The sequence below is a fragment of the Lynx rufus genome, unplaced genomic scaffold (genome assembly GCF_022079265.1).
Source record: "Lynx rufus isolate CCGP_SWC_20201006 ecotype Redwood Valley unplaced genomic scaffold, mLynRuf1.p SCAF_7, whole genome shotgun sequence".
In the NCBI taxonomy this organism is placed as follows: Eukaryota; Metazoa; Chordata; class Mammalia; order Carnivora; family Felidae; genus Lynx; species Lynx rufus.
The window spans coordinates 63,691,360-63,712,248 of NW_025814889.1; the positions used below are offsets into that span (position 1 = coordinate 63,691,360).

The window sequence follows — 20,889 nt, forward strand, 5'->3', positions numbered from 1 at the left end:
TACATAAGGGTCCTCAGCTAGTAGCAGGAGAGATTTGAACCCAGGCTGTACAGCACCAAAAGTTGTTTTTTGTTTTTGTTTTTATAATGACTTTAAACAAAAATAAATAAGAGGAAAGCGAGAAAATATTTACATCAAGTAGTGCAAAGATTTAAAGTTTTCAAACTGCAAATCAAAACCAAAATATACGTTCAAAATGAAGAAATGGGCAAAGATTACTATAATAATTCAGAAGAGAAAATATGAATGATCAATAATGTTGAATCCTGGCTTCCTGAATTGTCAGTAAAACAATCCATTTATTGCTTGCACAGTGAGGAAGAGTATTACTTTGAGTAGCCTTAGCAGCGTATCAGAGGGCAAAAGGGCAAAGTCTGGATTTTTACTGGGGTTGGAAGACTGGTCTAAGGAGGGTTTTTCAGTGGTGGTTGGGGATTGTGATAAAATACTTTAGGTTTGATGGACAGGGCCAGGCAAGGATTTGAGGAGAGGCCTTAAAAGAATCGTAATAATATGCCTTGTGAAACCTAGAAGCTAAAATGCCAGTTGGCCTTCTTTGAAGGAGTGTGTCATGTGACTGCAGTCATGTGTGTTTCTTCTAGGCACTTGTTGGGTTTGTCCAGATTTACCTGACCTGCTTCGAATGTTTGGCACAGAGTGTACAACGTCTTAAGATGTCCAAAGTGCTTGTGGGTAACCAAGTGATGTACTAAGAAGCCCCATTCAATGAGGTAGAAGGGAATGATGGGCACATTGTTATTGGGCTCCCCCCGCCTGTTTTTTTTTTTTTTCCGTTTTAGTTTCCATGTACGTATTCTCAACTTTTCAAATAGATTTTTAAAAACTTTATTGAGCTATCATTGACAGTCAACAAATTTCACATACTGAAAGTGTGCAATTTTGGTAAGTTTTGACACATGTATATGCCTGTGAAACTATCACACAATCCAGATGATGAATATGTCCTTCCAAAGTTTCCTTGTGCCTCTTTATCATCCCATCTACTCAGTGGACCCTGTCTCCAAGCAACAACCCATTTGTCTTCTGTCACTGCAGATTCTTTACATTTTTTGTTTAATCTTATGCAAGTGTAATCCTATAGTATGTATTCATTTTTGCCCTTTTTAACTCAGAATAATTATTTTGAGATTCATCCATGTTGTTGCGTGTATCAATAGTTTATTTCTTTTTATTACTAGTAGTATTCCGTTGTGTGGATATACCACAAATTGTTTATCCACTCATCTGTTGGTAACAGCTGGGTTGATACCAGTTTTTGACTATTACAAATAAAACTGTGATGAACATTCATGTACAAGTATTTGTGTAGATACATGCTTTTACTTCTCTTTGGTAATTAATTACCTAGGAATAGAATGGCTTGATCATATGATAGGTGTATGTCAGACTTAAGAAACTGCTAAGCTGTTTTCCAAAGTGGTGGTCCCATTTTATATTCCTAGTAGCCATATATGAGATTTCTAGTTGCTTTGTATATCTTCACCAACATTTGCTGTAATCAGTCCTTTCAAATTTAGCCATTCTTCGAGGTGTGTAGTAGGATCTCATTTTAGTTTTAATCTTTCCTTCCTTCCTTCCTTCCTTCCTTCCTTCCTTCCTTCCTTCCTTCCTTCCTTCCTTCCTTCCTTCCTTCTTGGCTTCATGCATGGAGCCCAATGTGGGGCTTGAACTCATTACCCTAAGATCAAGACCTGAGATAAGATCAAGAGTCAGATGCTTAGCCACCTGAGCTACCCAGGAGTCCCTTAATTTGCATTTCTGAGATAACTAATGGTGGTGAGCATCTTTTTGTGGGCTCTTTGATATCCATATATCTTCTTTGTGAAAGTGGCCATTCAAGTTATTTGCTCCTTTTTGTTGTTGGGCTGTTTATCTTATTACATTTTGAAGGTGTAAGTATGTATATATACATACATATAAGTATGTATATATGCATGCACACACACACACACACACACACACACACTCACTCACTCTGAGTACAAATTCTTTATCAGATTTGTGATTTGCTAATATTTTCTCCCAGTCTGTGGCTTAACTTTCCATTCTCCAAATAGTAGCTTTCAAAGAGTGTACCTTTGGGCAGAGACTACTTAGTTAGGGCCTGGCTTTAGTGTCCTCTCCTTTCAGACCAGAGGCCTTTGCCACAAGATCTGCTCCCCTGGATCCTTGGTTAGGCCAAGAAGCCTTCAAGCTTGATTTCTCTCTTCATATTTATTGGAGCTAGAGGTACTGGAGCAGCAGTGTATGTCTTGTGTCTAGCATTGTTCAATCCAGATATCCATTGGGATGAAGAGAGTAACCCAGAATCCAGAATAAAGTGTGTCCTAATGATCAATGCAATGATCAATGAGTAATCTATAATTACTCGGTAATTATAGATTATAGCAAACTGAAGAAAGAGGACTCAGACTTCTAAATGAAATGTTTGACTATAAAGCTGCTTAGAATAAAGGTTTTCTGGAAGTCATTCGTATAATTTTCTACTTAACCAGGAACCATTTCCCCTGTAAACGCTCAAAATCATGTTGATGTACTGTGTTGGAGTTTACACTGATCAATAAATATCTCAAACTAGAAAAAAAAAACATGCATTCTTAATTTTTATTAAGTCCGGTTTATCAGCTTTTTCTTTTATGGACCGTATCTTTTGTTGGTATGTCTAAGAAATCTTTGCCTCATCCAAAGCCATTTACCTTTGTTTTCTTTTTAAGTTTAACAATTTTAGGATTTACATTTGTATCTATGATGCATTTTGAGTTAATTTTTATGTATGGTATAAGGGGTGGATTGAAACTTCATTTCTTTTGCATGTGAACAGTCACTGCAAAGGCTATTCTTTTTGCCACTTAATTGCTCTTGAAACTTCTTTGAAGCATTGACCATATATGTCTGGGTCTATTACCACCATTTCTATTCTGTTCAATTGATCTATTTGTCTAGATTTACCTCAATTTTTCTCACACTAAATTACTGTAGCTTTATTATAAGTGTTGAAATAGGTTAGTAGAAGTCTTCCAAGTTTGTCTCTTTTTCTCAAAGTTATTTAGACTCTTCTAGGTCCTTTGTTTTCATTATAAATTTTAGAATTGGTTTGTTAATTTCTACAAAAAAGATTATTAGGATTTGGGATGGGATTGCTTTGACTCTATAGGTCAATTTGGGGATAATTGACTTTTAAAAAATTTTTTTTTAATTTTTTTAAACTTTTTTTTTAAAATTTATTTCTGAGACAGGGAGAGACAGAGCATGAACAGGGGAGGGTCAGAGAGAGGGAGACACAGAATCCGAAACAGGCTCCAGGCTTCGAGCTGTCAGCACAGAGCCCGACGTGGGGCTTGAACTCACGGACTGCTAGATCATGACCTGAGCCGAAGTCGGACGCTTAACCGACTGAGCCACCCAGGCACCCCTAAATTGACTTCTAAATAATATTGACTATTCTATGAATACACCATATCTCTCCATGTATTTAGGGCCTCTTTATTTGATTTTTATTTTTTATTAAATATAATTTATTGTCAAATTGGTTTCTATGCAACACCCAGTGCTCATCCCAACAGGTGCCCTCCTTAATGCCCATCACCCACTTTCCCCTCTCCCCCACCCCTCCACCAACCCTTAGTTTGTTCACAGTTCTTAAGAGTCTCTTATAGTTTACCTCCTTCCCTCTCTGTAACTTTCCCCCCCCTCCTCCCCCACCATGGTCTTCTGTTAAGTTTCTCAGGATCCACATATGGGTGAAAACATGGTATTTGTCTTTCTCTGCCTGACTTATTTCACTTAGCATAATACCCTCCAGTTCCATCCATGTTGCTGCAAATGGCCAGATTTCATTCTTTCTCATTGCCAACTGGTATTCCATTGTATATGTACTCCACATCTTCTTTATCCATTCATCAGTTGAGGGACATTTAGGCTCTTTCCATAATTTAGCCACTGTTGAAAGTGCTGCTATAAACATTGGGGTACATGTGCCCTATGCATCAGCACTCCTGTATCTATTTAGGGCTTCTTTAATTTCCCTAAGTAGTTTTCAGTGAGCAGATCCTGCACATTTTTTGGTCAAATATATTCCTAAGTATTTCAGATTTATAATGCTATTGCATATAGAAGTACAACCGATTTTTGTACATTTAACTTTGTGTCCTGCAACCTTCTGAACTTTCTTTTTCAAAATAAAACTTTTTTAAAAAGTTGTTCATATTATTCCCCTTTTCTTTCTTTTTCTTTCTTTCTTTCTTTCTTTCTTTCTTTCTTTCTTTCTTTCTTTCTTTCTTTTCTTTCTTCCTTGTTATTAATAGTTTTTTTTTTTCCAAATTTTTTATTTAAATTCTAGTTAGTTAACATGTAATGTAATACTGGTTTCAGGAATAGAATTCAGTGATTCATCACTTACATATAAAACCCAGTGCTCATAACAAGCACACTCCTCAATACCCATCACCCATCTAGCCCTTCCCGCCCCCCCCCCCCATCAACCCTCAGTTTGTTCTCTATGGTTAAGGGTCTCTTATGGTTTCCTTCCCTTTTTTTTCCTTTTCCCATATGTTCATCTGTTTTGTTTCTTAAATTCCATATGAGTGAAATCATATGGTATTTGACTTTCTCTGACTTATTTCGCTAAGCATAATTCACTGTAGCTACATTGATGTTGTTGCAAATGGCAAGATTTCATTCTTTTTGATGGCTAAGTAGTATTCCATTGTATATACATGCCACATCTTCTTTATCCATTGTCCTTCCTTATTATCCTTTCAGTATGTGTAGAATCTATTTTTATGTCAACTCTGTCATTCTTGATATTGGCAATTTGTATCTTTCTTCTTTTTTCTCTAAACAATCTGGCTGTAGGTTTAACGATTTTATTGATTTCTCAAAGAATTACCTTCTGGGGTGCTGGGGTAACTCAGTGGTTAAGCATCTGACTTTGGCTCAGGTCATGCCCTGCTTTGGATGAGCCCTGCTTCTCTCTCTGCCCCCGACCCTTCTGCCTCCCTCTGCCCCTCCTGAGATTCTCTCTCTCTTTACCCCTCACTCACTTGCGTCCTCTCTCTCTCTCAAAAAAAAAAAACAAAAAAAAAAACAAAAAAAAAACTGGTTTCATTGATTTTTCTTTCTCTGTTTTATTGATTTTGCTCTAATCTTTATTTTCTGTCTCTTTTGTTAGTTTTTATTTTTATTTTTTTTTGTTTCTAAACTAATATATGTTAGATGGAACTTAGTAAATGTTACATATGTAGCATAGAAAACCTTTTTGTAGGGTAGGTGTTCACTGCTAGCAATTTGTCTTTAAGAGCTGCTTTAGATGCTCTTTTTGCTTTCACTTTGATTCATTTTTTGACCGTGTGGCTAGAGAACATACTTTACATGACTTGTATCTTTTTAAATTTATTGATACTTATTTTGTGGCCCCAAAGATTGTCAATCTTGGTAAATGTTCTTTGTGTTGTTGGAAAGAATTTGTATCTTGCCATTCGTGAAAATATTCTATAAATATCAATTTGGTCAAGTTGGTTGATGGTATTATCCAAGTCCTCTATGTCTCTACTGATTTCTATCTATATGCACTTTTAATAATTGAGAAAAGTGCTTTTCCTACTATACTTGAGACTTTGTCTCTTTCTCATTGATTCCATTAGTTTTTATTTCATGTATTTGGAAGCTCTGCTGTTTTTTAATAGGATGTCAGTGAGAAATCCAGAAGTTTTGAGGTCGTTTAAGAACACAAGGTATGGGTAGGTAAATGACAGACCTCAGGATTATGTTATGGGAGTTTTAGGAAACATCTGGCCCCACATGCTAGCTCTAACTAGAGTGATTTATTTTTAGGCTTTGCAGCCCAGAGATTAATTGCTCCATCTAGGTTACAGTATCTATTTTAATCAAATTATAACATGTCAAGATAAAGAACCAAAAGAATTATCATCACAAATATTAGGTTGAATCATATACAGTTGTTAACATTTGCCTTTGACCTACAAAAATGGTAGTTTCTCACAAAGCAAGGAATTTTGTTCATTATGGTATTCAGAATAGTGAAACACTGGGAGCTATGTACATGTTTTATATCATAGCATTTTACAGAATAGTGAAAACTTGGGAGGTAAACCTAAATGTCACATGATAAATCATGCCATATGCCTATCATGGAATTAAAGTGAATGTTTTGGGAGATGATTTAATAACTCCCTTTATATTCTCATCCAGTTTTAAGGCATTAAATTCCATCTATGTATGTTGGCAACTCCCAAATTTGTATCTGAAGTCCAATTGCTCACAAAATCCAGACTCAGACATTCAATTTCCTGTTCATCATTTCCATGGATATCTAATCAATTTTTGAAATTTAACATGTCCAAACTTGAACTTCTGATCTTTCTCCAAAGCCTGTTCTCCCCACATCCTTACTTAACAGAATTTCTAGCTTCATCCTTCCAGTTGTTCAGGCCAAAATGCTTAGAGTTATTCTAGACTTTTCTTTCGTTCATCCCCCACAATCCATCAGGAAATTCTCTGCCTTTAGTTTCAAAATACACCAAGTACCCAACACTTTCCATCACCTTCATTGCTACCCCTGTGGTCTTCTTTCCTTTAAACTGCAAAAGCCTCCTACCCTTTTTAACTGAAGTTTCATATATATATATATTATATATATATAATATATATATAATATATATAAAAATATGTATTATATATTTTTAATATATATATACACACATACACACAATATTTTAAATTAAAGTCAATATTTTAAAGGGTAGTGATGTAAATCATACAGATACATGTGGACCAAGTTCAAATGGACATGGCAGACAATTTCTGCTCTAAATCATTGCACCATAAAGTTTGGAGACATTGCTCTATTGTCTCTTTTCCTCCTGCATTTTCCTACTCCCCTCCTTTGTTTCCTCCACAACTGAATATAAGGACCTGGGGCAGTTATCAGTTTATTGCCTCTCAGCTCCAAGTCTACCCTTTATTGCCCGTTCTGTGACAATGAAGCTAGACCCTTCTGTAAACATTTTTCCTTTGCCAGCTGGCATAATGTTAACCTTTGTCAGTAGAATGCACTGGAGAGAGGGCGCCTGGGTGACTCAGTCGGTTCAGTGTCGGACTCTAGTGCAGGTCATGATCTCGCGATTTGTGAGCTCGACCCGTGTTGGGCTCTGTGCTGACAGCCCAGAACCTGGAGTCCACTTTAGATTGTGTGTCTCCCTCTCTCTCTGCCCCTCCCCTGTTCACTGGAGGAGGGAGTTCCGCTTCCTGTTTCTGCTGTGCTCCCCTCTGCAAGCTTCTGCAGTGGGAAGCTCCTGGCTCACCTCGTACTCAGCAGCTCACCTCGTGTGGCATTCACTTGGGTGCTCTGCACTGAGTTTTACTGGTATAGCACCTGTCCATGGATGGCTTCCCTGGCACCACCTTCAGTAGCTTCCCAGCAGCTTCTGGGATATGGCATTTCCCCATGGATGCTTCCTTGGTACCTGAGGGTAGATTCCCAAGTGCCACTGGTGCATCAACTGAGTAAACTTCTTTGACATCTAGTGGGCCTTGGTGTTACCCTTTCTAACAAAATCTGGCTCTCAGCCTGAGGGAAAGGGCATTTTAAGCCTACGGTTAGTGGCTGCTTCCTATAGATGCTATTGTTTATTTATTTTTGCTATTCTTGTATTAAGCGTTCTTTTTGTTGCTTAGTAAATAAATCCTCTATTATTCTAATTTCTTATTATAGTTTATGATGGTTAATCAAACATATTTAATCAAACGTTCTGAATATTTCTGTGAAAATGTGCTTTGGACTAGATTAATATTTACATTGGTGGCCTTCAAGTAATGCAGATTACCCTCCATAATGTGGGTAGGCTTCATCAAATCAGTTGAAGGCCTGAACAGAACACAGAGTGACCTTCTCTGAGCAAGAAGGAAGTCTGTCAGCAGATTGCCTTTGGACTTGAACTACAACGCTTCTCTGGCTGTCCAGCCTACCAGCCTACCCTGTAGATTTTGGATTTATCAAGTCTCTAAAATTGCATTAGCCAATTCCTTAAAATAAATCTGTGTGTGTGTGTGTGTGTGTGTATACACACACACACACACACACACACACACACACATATGTGCACACACACAAACATATATATGTATGTGTATGTGTGTGTGTGTGTGTGTATACACACACACATACACACATATACACACACACACAAACACATGACTTCTTGGTTCTTTTTCTCTAGAGAACTCTCATAGTTTTTTACATTCAACCCCCCCAGGGGTGACGGGCTGGCTCAGTTGGTACAGCATTCAACTCTTGATCTTGGGGTCATGAGTTCAAGCCCCATGTTGGGCATGGATTTTACTAAAAAAAAAAAAAAAAAATCCATCCTTCTTCAAATAGCTTATGGTTTCTGTCTCTTGATTGGATCCTGACAAATATATCCTTGTTTTCCCCTGAACTCCTAATCTATTCATGCAAGTGCCTACTAAGCTTCTCTACTTGGATGTCTAATAGGCATTCCAAAGTTAGGTTCAAAAGTAATTTTTTTTTTCAGTGTTTATTTATTTTTGAGAGAGAGAGTGCAGTAACAGGGAAGGAAGGGGCAGAGAGAGAGGGGGACAGAGGATCTGAAGCAGGCTCTGCACTGACAGCAGAGAGCCTGATGCTGGGCTTAAACTCATGAACCATGAGATCGTGACCTGAGCCGAAGTCAGACACTTCACCGTCTGAGCTGCATAGGCACCCCAAAAGCAAGCTCTTGATGTTGATCCTGCAGCCTTGTTTTCTCCTACACTTTTTCTAATCCCAGTTAAGGGCATCTCCATTTGCAGTGAGGCCTTCTCTAGCTAACCCATTTATAATTGCAGTCCTTCTCCAGGTGGCCCAATCATACTTTCAGTCTCTCTTCTTTGCTTGTTATTGTTATCTAAGTATAATGTGTATTACTTCTGTTCACTATTTAACTCCTTCATTAGAAAACAAATTCCAAAAAAAAAAAAAGAGAATATAAATCCCGTAACAGCAGGAATTTGATGTGTATGTATGTTTAAAATGCTATATGCAGGGGCGCCTGTGTGGCTCAGTTAAGTGTCCAACTTCAGCACAGGTCATGATCTCAAGGTTCATGAGTTTGAGCCCCACATCGGGCTCTGTGCTGATGGCTTGGAGCCTGGAGCCTGCTTCAGATTCTGTGTCTCCCTCTCTCTGCCCCTCCCCCAATCATTCTCTGTCACTCTCAAAAATAAACATTAAAATTTTTAAAAATGCTATATGCAAAAAAATAAATAATTTAAAAAATAAATAAAATGCTGTACGCCCATATCTTAAAGCAATGACTTAAGTAATGCTTACAATGGGTAGTCAATGAAACCTTGCCTTCTGTTATTTTTGAGTGTCTTAAGAATACTTCCCTTCCTAAGTTCATAAATGCATTCTGTATTTTCCTCTAAAAATTTTATTTCTCCTTTTTCGTTTAGGCTTTTACGCCAAGAACGGATTTTTCTGTATGGTTTTCTTGAACCTTAAAAAAAACTTTTTTAAACCTCTTCTGGATAACCAGTTGCCCAGCTGGAGTATTTTTACTACTTACTTAATGGTTTTGGTTTATCCCTCTACTTTCCGAAATCACTTACCACTCAGTATTAAGATTCTGTAATAACAAAGCAAAACAAAGTATCAACCCCACAGTTTTATTTGTAAAGAACAAAGCATGAAAAGTCATATTTAAATGTACTCCAAAACCTGAAAAACCCACGTCAGTTTCTCTGATATGTATGTTAAAGTGCTTGATATCACAATACTCTTTAAATTTTATATTATGTTCAGATGAGAAAAAAAAAATCCAGTTCTGATGCATTGTTAACAATACAAAGAAACACAATATAATTTAAATGCAGAAATGTTCATTTTTTAAAAAAAGATACACAGGGTACATTTACACACGGCTCAAGTGTAACATAGAAGGATTTTTCTATGTTTAACACCCTCAGCTGATTGACAACAGGAACTCCTTACCATACCTCTCTACTGTGAACAAGGTTTGGAACAGACTGGAGCCACACACAAATTCATTCAGGAAATTGGATCAAGCATGATTCCCTCCCACATAACCCAAGGATGCCCTGGATTCCTTTAGACGAGGAGAAATTTTTTGATATATATTTTTGTCCCTCTGGTGTCAACTGCTCAATGTGATACATTTCTGTCCTTGAGAGGATGATCAGCTCCAGGAAGATCTGGGACAATGCATTTCTTCTTGGATTCCTCTGATCATCAGTACCCTCTTCAAAACAGGTTGGAAATCCAAGAGATTTGTAAATGTATTTTAATAGGAATAAAGGACCTAGAAGTTTATTATTCGTTTCTGTCTCTTTTTAAAGCTAAATGGTAATGTAACAAATGCTTAGGAAAGAAACAGGGACTTCAAAAGAAACTGATGACTTGGAAACAGGATTCATTTTATAAAAGTAGAGAGGAGGCCACGACTCCATTCTCAATGAAGGTATGTTAATACTGAAATATAAATAGCTAAGGTTCAGATTGTCCCTTCAACATGTTGAAAAGGATAGCTTCTGTAAACCTCACAGAGAAAATACAATACTCAAAGTGAAAATCTACTGAAAAATCATAATTCTTAGCAGAAAGAAGATATTTCGATTAAGAGCTACACTTTCAATGCTTTCAAATAAATATTTCCCTGGGGATCTGAGGTCCACATCTGTTGCCTCCTGTTTCAAAATATCTTAGAGGCATCAACATATACTACACACAAACTGTTACGTATAGTTTCTACCTCTCTTTCACTTACATTTACATACAACAGTGCTTTATTCCAAAAAAAGGAGATACAAGCAATTCAGTATTTCCCCTGTATCATTCATCATTCATGTAGTGTGACAGAAGCTCATTAAAATGATTTTTTAAAAAGGCATGTTAAAGTAAATGTCACAGGGTCACAAAGATTCAAAAATGTCTGCAACATTTAAAATAAATTTTAGAGGGCAACTGCAGACTCTTGCAAGGTTTAGGTTTCTTATATCAGATTCTTGCTCCCAGTGGGAAAGGGGAGGGAGAGGGCGCCTTGGGAAGCCTTGCTTTTGTTCTCTATAAGGCCGATTTTACCCCAACTGGAATGGCACTTTATGCTACTCCACGCTGAGCCTCAGTCGTTTTTATGGCATTGGTGAGCCCCAACCAGGGCACCGCTTGTAGGGCCTCACACGTAATACCAACAAGTGTAATGCCGCTGTCAGAAAGGCTGACATTAGGAGTTTCAGGACATTTGGAAAACACTTGGAAATTAGATGTTTCAAGAGGTAATATTTTTGGCAATTTAGTTTTAAAATAATTTCCTCTTAAGCTATTATTATGTGAAAATACTAATTATGGTTCCAGGCATTACTTTTAATTTATTCTGAGGAAAAAAAAATTACAAAGTTGATTTTTACTTACTTTAACTTTGAGGTGTAATTATATAAAGCAATATACTGATTTAAAAAATTAATATAGCAAAAAGGATACCTCTAAATAGGTACGGTCCTTCCAAAAGTCGGTTATGTACATTCATTCTAAAGGTTCTGCTACTGTCCTGCTCAAAATATTCTGGTATTGGCTTAGGGACAGTTATAAGCCACATAAGAGAGAAGTCTTATTTCTTTAGAATAATTTCCTTGCGGCCTCAAACTCTGCTTAAGCATCCTTTTTATTAATCAATTTGGATCCTAAGGACTTTTTGTTGTTTCCGAATATTAAATTTCTTCTGAAAGGTCAAGATTTACCATCACTGGCAATACTCAAAAGAATGGGCTGTAGGCCATTCAGATGGCTCAGAAGGAGGTCCCCACATGTTTGGAGTCCTGGCTGTATCACTAGAATAAGTATATGGGCTCCTGATGTGACCAATTCAAAGGGCCCAGCACTCTAGAAGATGTGTCAGTTCTGGTGTGACTATTTCTTGTGAAAGTGGTCATTCCCATTGTTATGGTCCTATCACACAGAGTGGGATAAAACTTTACGTATAATTTATTTTTGGGTATTACTTTTAATGTAATGGTTTTATTCATAGGCCCCAAATCCAATTTTGCTCCCAGTTTTTATAACATGTAATTCTCAACCACTTCAGAACCATTTGTTAAAAAGAATGTTAATCCTTATAAATGCTTATTATAAATGGATAGTAATATTTATATCCTACTTGCTTGGGTGTATGAATAAAGATCCAGGGTACAAAGACTTAATATGAATGCCTTGGAGCTCAGTGTCATGCAGTCTTGGTGTAATAAAAAACATGAGTTCTAGACTCTGTTGTCACTGACCAGCTGTGGGGTAAGTATTTAACCTCTCCGATCCTCAAGTGTTCCCATCTGTAAAATGGTCACTCAATGCTAGCCTGCTCACCTAAGTCATCCTTCGGCTGCCCAGAGTGTGCCAGAAGCATGGTCTTATGAGGAAGGTAATAAGAATAAAACCCTGCCCTGATCATTCAGTGGTTTCTGATCATGGCAACACAAGAACCTGTGTGAAATGGGTTCTGGACGTCTCCCATAATAGACTTTCCATGATCCTGGAAGAGCTGCGTTGTTACGCAGACACACTTTAGACTAAGGCGAACAAATCTCCAGTCTACCCAAGTCACCCAAAAACCTGTTCTTAAACCCTTCGTGGGTCTCTAAATGTGGCCTTCAACTCCCCGTTCCTCCTCAAATACTAAATTAGATATTAAAAGGGGATGTGCCTTGGTCGCCTGGCTGAATACAGTGCTTGATAAGGGAGTGAGGCACTTGTTCATTAGTTTCTTCCTTCAGGAAAGAAGAGAAACAATACTGTTGGCTAAAGCCCAGGACCCTCAAGATCGTACGGGGGTCCTGAGAGGCCATGGCTTTGCTTCTCAGCCACAACTGGGAATAAAACCCGGCGCAGTGCTGGGGCAATTTCACTGCTAACAATGTGCAAATGCCTAATTGGTTACAGGACCTACCATAAACGAAGTCTTAAGGTAACTAGCTAATACCACGTTTATTTAACTTCCTTATAAAATACCCAACTGGAAAGTTACTCACAATGTTTGGTCTTTCAAAACTGTCGCCTCTGGTTCTGCTCCCATTTTGTCAGTCTATGCTGTACTGGCTTTTACCTTCTCTGGGCCAGTTGTTTTACATTTATTACCCCTTCTTAGAAAAGGAACATAAAACTTGCCCTGAAACACCCAGAAAGGGTTCATTCTTTCTCTTTCCCTCTGTTATTTGCATTATCATGGTCAACAAATACTTTCACAAAAACATTCCAAGCTACACCAAGCCCTCCTCCTTCTTAGACATTCCTTCCATTTCCTGAGAGGGGGATGGGCACAGGAAGGGGGGGAGGTGACTGGAACCTAACAAAGACAGGGTTTGAGATTATCCTTGAGGTAAGAACTGCTGCAGGGCGTAGATGGCCAAATTATAAGTGCAGAATCAAACTGCCGTTTGCAGTTCTTATAACTGTAAGACCAACACTTTGAAATTCACATCTCTTCAAAGTACCTCACATAACAAGAATAAAAATGCCAAGAATGAAGTTAGTCTAGGCTAATCTTTCCAAAGTGTAAAGAAGTGATAATCCTACAATTTAACATACTTCTCAGGGCTTTGTGTGTTCTCTTTCCAGTTCAGCCAAGCTCCTGGGGTCCAGTATTTAAAATATTTGAACTGTATCTTTATCTTGTGCCGACGGAAAAAGATTTTCCAAAAGACTGGAGAAGTGACTCAATTCAAATGTATGAAACCAATTGTAACTTAAAATATAGAAGTGAGGACTATCACATACAGTAGGTAAAGCTGTTTACATTCACAATACAAAGGATCAGACACACCAGGATGGATGGCTACGACATAACAATGCATTCTGGGTTCCTTTGTGATACCTGGAGGGAAAAAATAAGCCCGACTGGGTTGCACTGTAATTACGTGTTTACTGGCTTCTTCCTGGCTAGCACCACTCTTTCCCTCCCAACTCCCAATGTGGTTAAGCTACTTATGTTAAGTCACAGGAATATTCAATCTAAGAAAAGTATCTTATTAGAGTAATATAATTTCTTAAAGAAGATAGCATATTTACACACATCTAACACATGAAAATACTCTATTTTATACTAAATTCCAGGTTCAAATGAACTACAATACAGCATTTTGCCTTGTCTGTAGTGTGAGGATTGTTCAAATTGGGGAATATGGTGTGTTGCCCCCTGCAGTGACTCACTACCTTATCAGACAAGTCCAAATCGGTCCCCATAGTTGGGGAAGGTTCAGGAGCAAGGGGTCTGGACTGAGAGCTTCTAGCCAGTTGGGTTACACATCCACTCCTTTGATGAGTGATCCTTCCAAGACTATGGTGAAGTCCTGAATGGTCTGCAGAATGCGGATGAGAGAGTTGACAGTCATGCGGTCTCGCAGGAGGGCACTCTCCTCATACATTCGGGTAATGGCAGGACATTCGGCTAAGAGTGGGATCCACTGTGGGAGCAGGCGATCCCTACAGAGTCAAAGAGAAAGAAGTCCTGAGCCCTGCCCATCTTGCTGCAGAACAACACACGTTAGAACTTTCAATGGGAAGGTGTAGGACTGGATGGAGCAAAATCCAGCCAAGTTCTCAGGTCAGCAGAGGAGAAACCAAATTCAAGATTTTGGAAATTTGCTGGTTAAAAAGATACAGTAATGATACAGCGTTAATGGGAAAACCCAAGAGACTGAAAATAAGTTTGGGCAAACTGGCCATAAGGACCTACCCACATTAAAGAGATTCTCTATTCTGATTTAACACTTAAAAAAAAAAAAGAGGCAGAAAGTCATTTTGTATCTCTTTTTTACAGGGGTGTTACTCAGACATCTGTGGCAAGGCATGCCAAAGTACGCTGACCCTTTGGGAAGAAAGACTGCATTAAATAGTCAGCATTAGCATTAAAAAAAAAAAAAAAACTTATACAACAAGGAACAAAAGGAAAGAAAAACATTAAGTGGATTTTACAAACCAAAAGAGGGGTTGCATTGGTCTAATAAATCAGAACAAGAGATAAAAGGAGATAAGGATCATGTTTAAAAGGAATTTTAAAAGCATAGGTGAAACTGGGCCCTTTTATTAAGAAGAAATATAGAACTTAGTTTTATAAACCAGTTCTTTCAGGAGGACATCTCAACCTTCAGTGTGTCCTGATTAACCTCTGACATTAGTTACCTGCCACTAAATATCTAAGACATCCTTATCGAGCATCTCTCAATATGCCTTTTGTTTTTTTTAAAGTTTATTATTTTTTTTGTAGTAATCTCTACACCCAACCTCAGGCTCAAACTCATGACCCCGAGATCAAGAGTCACATGCTCTTCTGACTGAGCTAGTAGCCAGGAGCCCCTCGATATGCCTTTCATGATAAAAGCAGTCATAACTAGGCCTGCCAATCTCCTGTTGGGGCTCTAGGTCTGTAGAAAAAAAAAAAAACACATTACACAGATAACTTAAAAAAAATCTTGTTCTAAAGGCCTACATGTATCATTTCTTATAATTCTGACAGCTGTTTAAAAATTAATGGATTGTAAAGCTCCTATGCGTCATTTTCAAAAAATAAAGGGGTAGGGAACTGTCAAAGAGAAGACTTTATATACTTAAGAATTATTTATATCATATGAATTCTACAATGTTATTAAATTTAAAACAACATGGTGAAAAAATTAAAAAAAAAAAAAAGAAAAAAACCAACAACGTGGTGCTATAGATACACAACACAAACCCTACACAGTAAATATACGTATGTGTGTCAAATTCCTTACCAAACTACCCATTACCTATCTACCCACCTTTGGAGCCAGTGTAGTGTAATGGTTGAGAGCTTGGGCACTCAAGTGAGACTGGGTATGAATCTTGGCTCTGCTTCTTTCTAGCTGTGTGACCTTGGGAAGCTTTGTTAACTCGGCTGTACCTTATACATCTGTACAGTGCTACTTCATGTATTGTGGTGGGGAAGTGATAGGAGGATTAAATGAGTACTTAGCATGGTGTCAATACACAGCAAGTACCCAATAAACACAGTTTCATAATAAAAATTGCAATGAAAGGAGCCCATGGGAGAGCTTTGGAAGGGGCATGATATGAGGCAGCCCCTCCTGGACTTTTGTTCAAAACGTAACAAAGATAGGGAAAGTCAAGAACTGGCTTTATACCGTGTTCCAAGGCAAACTAAAATCTGGAATTTGCCGTCCTTTCCAATGTTCCTGGGTGCAGTATTAATAGCATTTACATAGTGGCAGAAGGTTTTGCAGGATGATTTCTGAATAAGGACATCGTCTTCATTGTCTAGAATCTGGTCAGTGGTTTCAAAATAAGCAACCGCTTTCTCTGGGGAAGGAAGTCAGAATCATATCACAATACACATTAATACTTCATACACAGAAAGATTAATCACTTAGTTTATTCTGGAAACACTAATGGTGCTTTGCATTAGAGCCAGTCTGGAAACCAAAATCATTACTTTATCACTGATTTCACGATGAATTCTAGAGGTCCATGTTTCCTGGTGGAACGATATGCTCCGGGAGTTTATTTTCTAATCTAGACTGCATTCCAGAAGGGTGCAAAGTTTACTCTCTTTAGAATACCTTCAAGCAATGGAAACTGGCAAAAAAGAAAAACAGATGGACTCCCCGTTCAAGACTGGAACCTTCTAGGAGTAGCTAGCAAATACATGGTAGCCATCGAGATGTGCCCTCTGTTCTAGTTATACAGTGGCTGGCTGACATTTTGCAATGAAATCCTTGAAATGGAACTGACTCAAGAAATCTGAGGAAGAGATATGTATATATATATTAGAAACAGGAGTAGTAAGATTCTGGGCATTCCAAAAGAAAAAAAAAATCACTCCTGGAGGCCTAGCTCTGTTAACTTTTCCTTTGTCTAAAAACTCTAAGTTGGATAAAACCAACCACTTCATCTAGACTATATTTACAAGACACAAAATGATTAATCACCCCTTTAAGAAAACTGGGAATTCTAGAAGAACCGCATTACAAAGCTTATTTAGCAAGCTAGAGCGGTACACTGCAACAGAACTTTCTGTGATGGATGAAATGTTCTGTATCTGCAAGGTTCCATTTGGTAGCTACTAGGTAAGGCAGGTGTGACTAACGAAGTGAATTTTAAATCTAATTTAAATTAAATAAATTTAAATAGCCACGCGTAGCCATGGTAGTGGTTATCATACTGGATAACATAAAGCTAGAGTAATCCTTTTAAAACAAAACAGAGGTTATTTTATGTCATTTATTCCTTAGCTCAAAGCCTTCCGATGACTTCCTATTTCAATCATGATAAAGACCCAACTCCTTGCGAAGGTCTTAGAAGGCCCTGAAGCTCCTGGCTCTGGCAGTACACAGCCCTCTCCCCCAGTATCCTCTTACTCTGTCTCCCTCACTCTGCCCCACTCGCGCTACACTTGCTGCTCCATGCAATGGCCAAGCACACTCCAAGCTTGGGGCCTCTGCCCTGGCAGTTCTCTCAGCCTGGAGTGCTCTCTCCCAGATACTCATATGGCTCAATTCCTCACTTCCTTAAAGTCTTTGCTCAAATATCACCTGGTCCACAAAGCGTATAATCACCCCACTTAAAAAAGCACTCTTCACTCCATTTCCTTTCACTTTACTATTTTTTTTCCCAGATCAACCATCACTTTCTAACATACCAGCTGAACTGCATACTTGTTATGTTTTTGTGTTTTATCTGTGTTCCTGTCCCCACCAGAATGTAAGTTTGCCAACCAAAGGAATTTTTGTTTTGTTTACTTATATCTCAATGTGTATCTGTTTTTTCAAAGTAGGCTCCACACTCAATCTAGGCCTGAACTCATAACCCCGAGATCAGGAGCTGCATACTTTACCGCCTCAATGTGTATCTTGAGCATCTCGAACAGTGAGTGTCTGGAATATTACGGACACTATAATATTTGTCGACTGAATGAAAAGCAAAGAGAGTGCTAATTTGATATATTTTTTTTTAAAAACATACTCTCTTGTCACTAACCCTTATTTGCTTAAATTCCTGGGTCTTCGAGTTTTCTAAGAAACATTTCAGTGCCTTTATAGTAACCTACACCTGTTTTAATTTACCTATGAAGTCCCAGATGAAGACATTCTTGTGAAAGATGCGGGCAGATTTGAAGCCATGGTGGAAGACTTGTTCAAGTGCCACAACCAGGCCATTTTCTCCACACAGCAACACCGTGAGGCTTCCTCTCTGTGGAACAAAATACACAGTGCCAAAGAATAATCTGCTGCACCTATGTTTAAGAAATATACTAGAGAAGGAGCATCTGAGTGGCTCAATTGGATGTCCGACTTCGGCTCAGGTCATGATCTCTCGGCTCATGAGTTCGAGCCCCACATCAGGCTCTCTGCTGTCAGTGTGGAGCCTGCTTCGGATCTTCTGTCCCTCCCCGCCCTCTCACTCATTCATTCATTCATAAACAAACAAATAAAGAAAAAAAGAAAAACACAAGAGAAAAGGGTGTTGAAGGTAGCTATGAAGTATGTTCTTGTAGCTACTAGAAAGCTTACAAATAAAAACATACCCTCTACTGTATGTATCATGTATAAAAGTGGCTTTAAAATCATATATATATATAATTTTTTTTAAGTAGAAGTAGACTTCATGCCCACACGGGAGCCCAATGCAATGCTTAAACTCATGACCCAGAGATCAAACAGGAGTTGAGATCAGGAGTCAAATGCAACACTTCAATGACTGAGCCACCCAGGTGTCCCTAAAATCCTATACATTAAGTTTGACAGATGATCATACCTCTTTTTCAGGTTTATGAAAATGCTTCACAATATTGTTTACAGCTTCCCCAATTCCTTCTTGGATCTGTCCAGCATTGGGTTCTGAAAAAATAATGAACAGCGGCTGAATTCTCATGCAAGGGAAATACACCAAAGTACTATGGGATATCAACTGTGTCCACCCATGCAGGAAATGCTTCACCACAGAGGATGGCTTGTCAGGCGCTCCATGAAACTTGTCTCAGGTCAGTCTGGCCAAAGGGAGGCATCTTGGAATAAAGGAATTGTGATTCCTAGATTCCAATTCCAACCTTACCATTGCAATCTATAACCTTGGTTAAATGTCTAACTTCTGAGTTTGAATTTCCTCAATTTAAAACAGGGAAAACATATACCTCATGGGTCACTGGGAAAAGTGAATGAGATATTGCAGGTGTAAATAACCTGGCATGGTACTTGTCACAAAGTGCTAGCAAGCTCCTGGATCTGAGGAGTGAGGTGGAAAGACCCATGGCATCATTCCAGGTACTCCCTTATCCTACTTAACTCTTGAGTTCCTTAGTGGGCACAGACCAAGGTTTGTGAAGCTCTGAATGGCTAACCTGAAATCTGTGTTTTTGCTACTGTGTTTAAAGTAAAGGGAAGATGCCAGGTACACTGAGGCACCCAAAGCCCAGAACAGCTTCCCTTTCTGGCTATTTAGTCCACCTGGGTACTGCTTCATTCTCCCGGCCTGCACTTGCTCAGGTCTTGTTTTTAAGGGAGACCTTGGTGGGCTGCCTGAATGGGATCTAAACCGTCTTTGCCTCCCAAAACCCAAGAATGGTTAAAAAGAGATGTTAAACACATTTTATCTAGGGATAGAAGTAGGTAACGAAAAGTTTAAGTATTTGGTACTTTCTTGTGGTGATTAACTCTTACGTTTACATATCACACCATAAAGGACAAACTACACATTCTATTGTTTAAGAATCTTTGAATTCAGGGTTCCTGGGTGGCTCAGTCAGTTAAGCAGCTGACTTCAGCTCAGGTCATGATCTCTTGGTTCATGAGTTTGGGCCTCACATCGGGCTCTGTGCTGACAGAGTAGAGCCTGGAGCCTGCTTTGGATTATGTGTCTCCCTCTCCCTCCCTCCCTCTCTCTCTCTCTCTGTCCCTCCACCGCTTGCACTCTCTTTCTCTCTCAAAATAAATAAGTAAACCTTATAAAAAAAAAAAAGGAATCTTGAATTCATACTGCTGGAGGATTTCTTGCATAAAACATTCTTCAGGTAAAACTCAAGTAAGTTTTTTTTTTTTCTTTTTTAAGTTTATTTATTTTTGAGAGAGAGAGAGTGGAAAGGGGCAGAGAGAAAGGGAGACAGAGGATCTGAAGTCTGCACTGACAGCAGGAAGCCTGATGCAAGGCTCAAACTCACAAACGGCAAGATCATAACCTGAGCCAAAGTTGGACGCTTAACTGACTGAGCCACCCAGGTGCCCCCTCAGGTAAGTTTTTTCTATACCAATGCATAGAAATTGTTAAAATGAAGGACTGATACTGTGGCCTCTTCTGTTGCTACTAATTTTTTTCCTTTCTCTGAATATTTTCTCTTTTTAAGAAAAAAATTTTGTTTTTATTTTTAAGTAACTTCTATGCCCAACATGGGGCTTGAACTCACAACCCAGAGATCAAGAGTCACATGCTTGGGGTGGCTAGGTGGCTCAGTAAGTTAAGCATTGGACTTCAGTTCAGGTCATGATCTCACTGTTCATGGGTTTGAGTTCCACATCGGGCTCTGTGCTGACAACTCAAGAGCCCAGAGTCTGCTTCAGATTCTGTGTCTCCCTCTCTCTCTGGCCCTCTCCCGCTCACACTCTCTCTCTCAAAAATAAATAAAACATTAAAAAAAAAAGTCACATACTTTACTAAGCCAGCAAGACACACTGAGTATTTTCTCTTTTAAACATAAAAATCTAGGGGTGTCCTGGGTGGCTCAGTTAGTTAAGTGTCTGACTCGACTTCAGCTCACGTCATGATCTCACATCTGTGAGTTCAAGCCCCGCACTGGACTCTGTGCTGATGGTGCAGAG

General features: G+C 38.6%; 1 protein-coding gene across 1 annotated transcript in view; it reads right to left on the minus strand.

Moving 5' to 3' along the window:
* Window positions 1–9,692: 9,692 nt before the first annotated feature.
* Window positions 9,693–20,889, minus strand: part of DENND5B (DENN domain containing 5B) — a 197,329-nt gene continuing 186,132 nt past the window's right edge. The window contains exons 18-21 of the mRNA XM_047065477.1: window positions 18,836–18,918; window positions 18,145–18,271; window positions 16,207–16,381; window positions 9,693–14,527 (exon numbers count right to left, since the gene is read on the minus strand). Of these exons, the coding sequence (XP_046921433.1) occupies window positions 14,344–14,527; window positions 16,207–16,381; window positions 18,145–18,271; window positions 18,836–18,918 (569 nt within the window). The 3' untranslated portion in view covers window positions 9,693–14,343. The remainder of the gene's footprint in view (window positions 14,528–16,206; window positions 16,382–18,144; window positions 18,272–18,835; window positions 18,919–20,889) is intronic.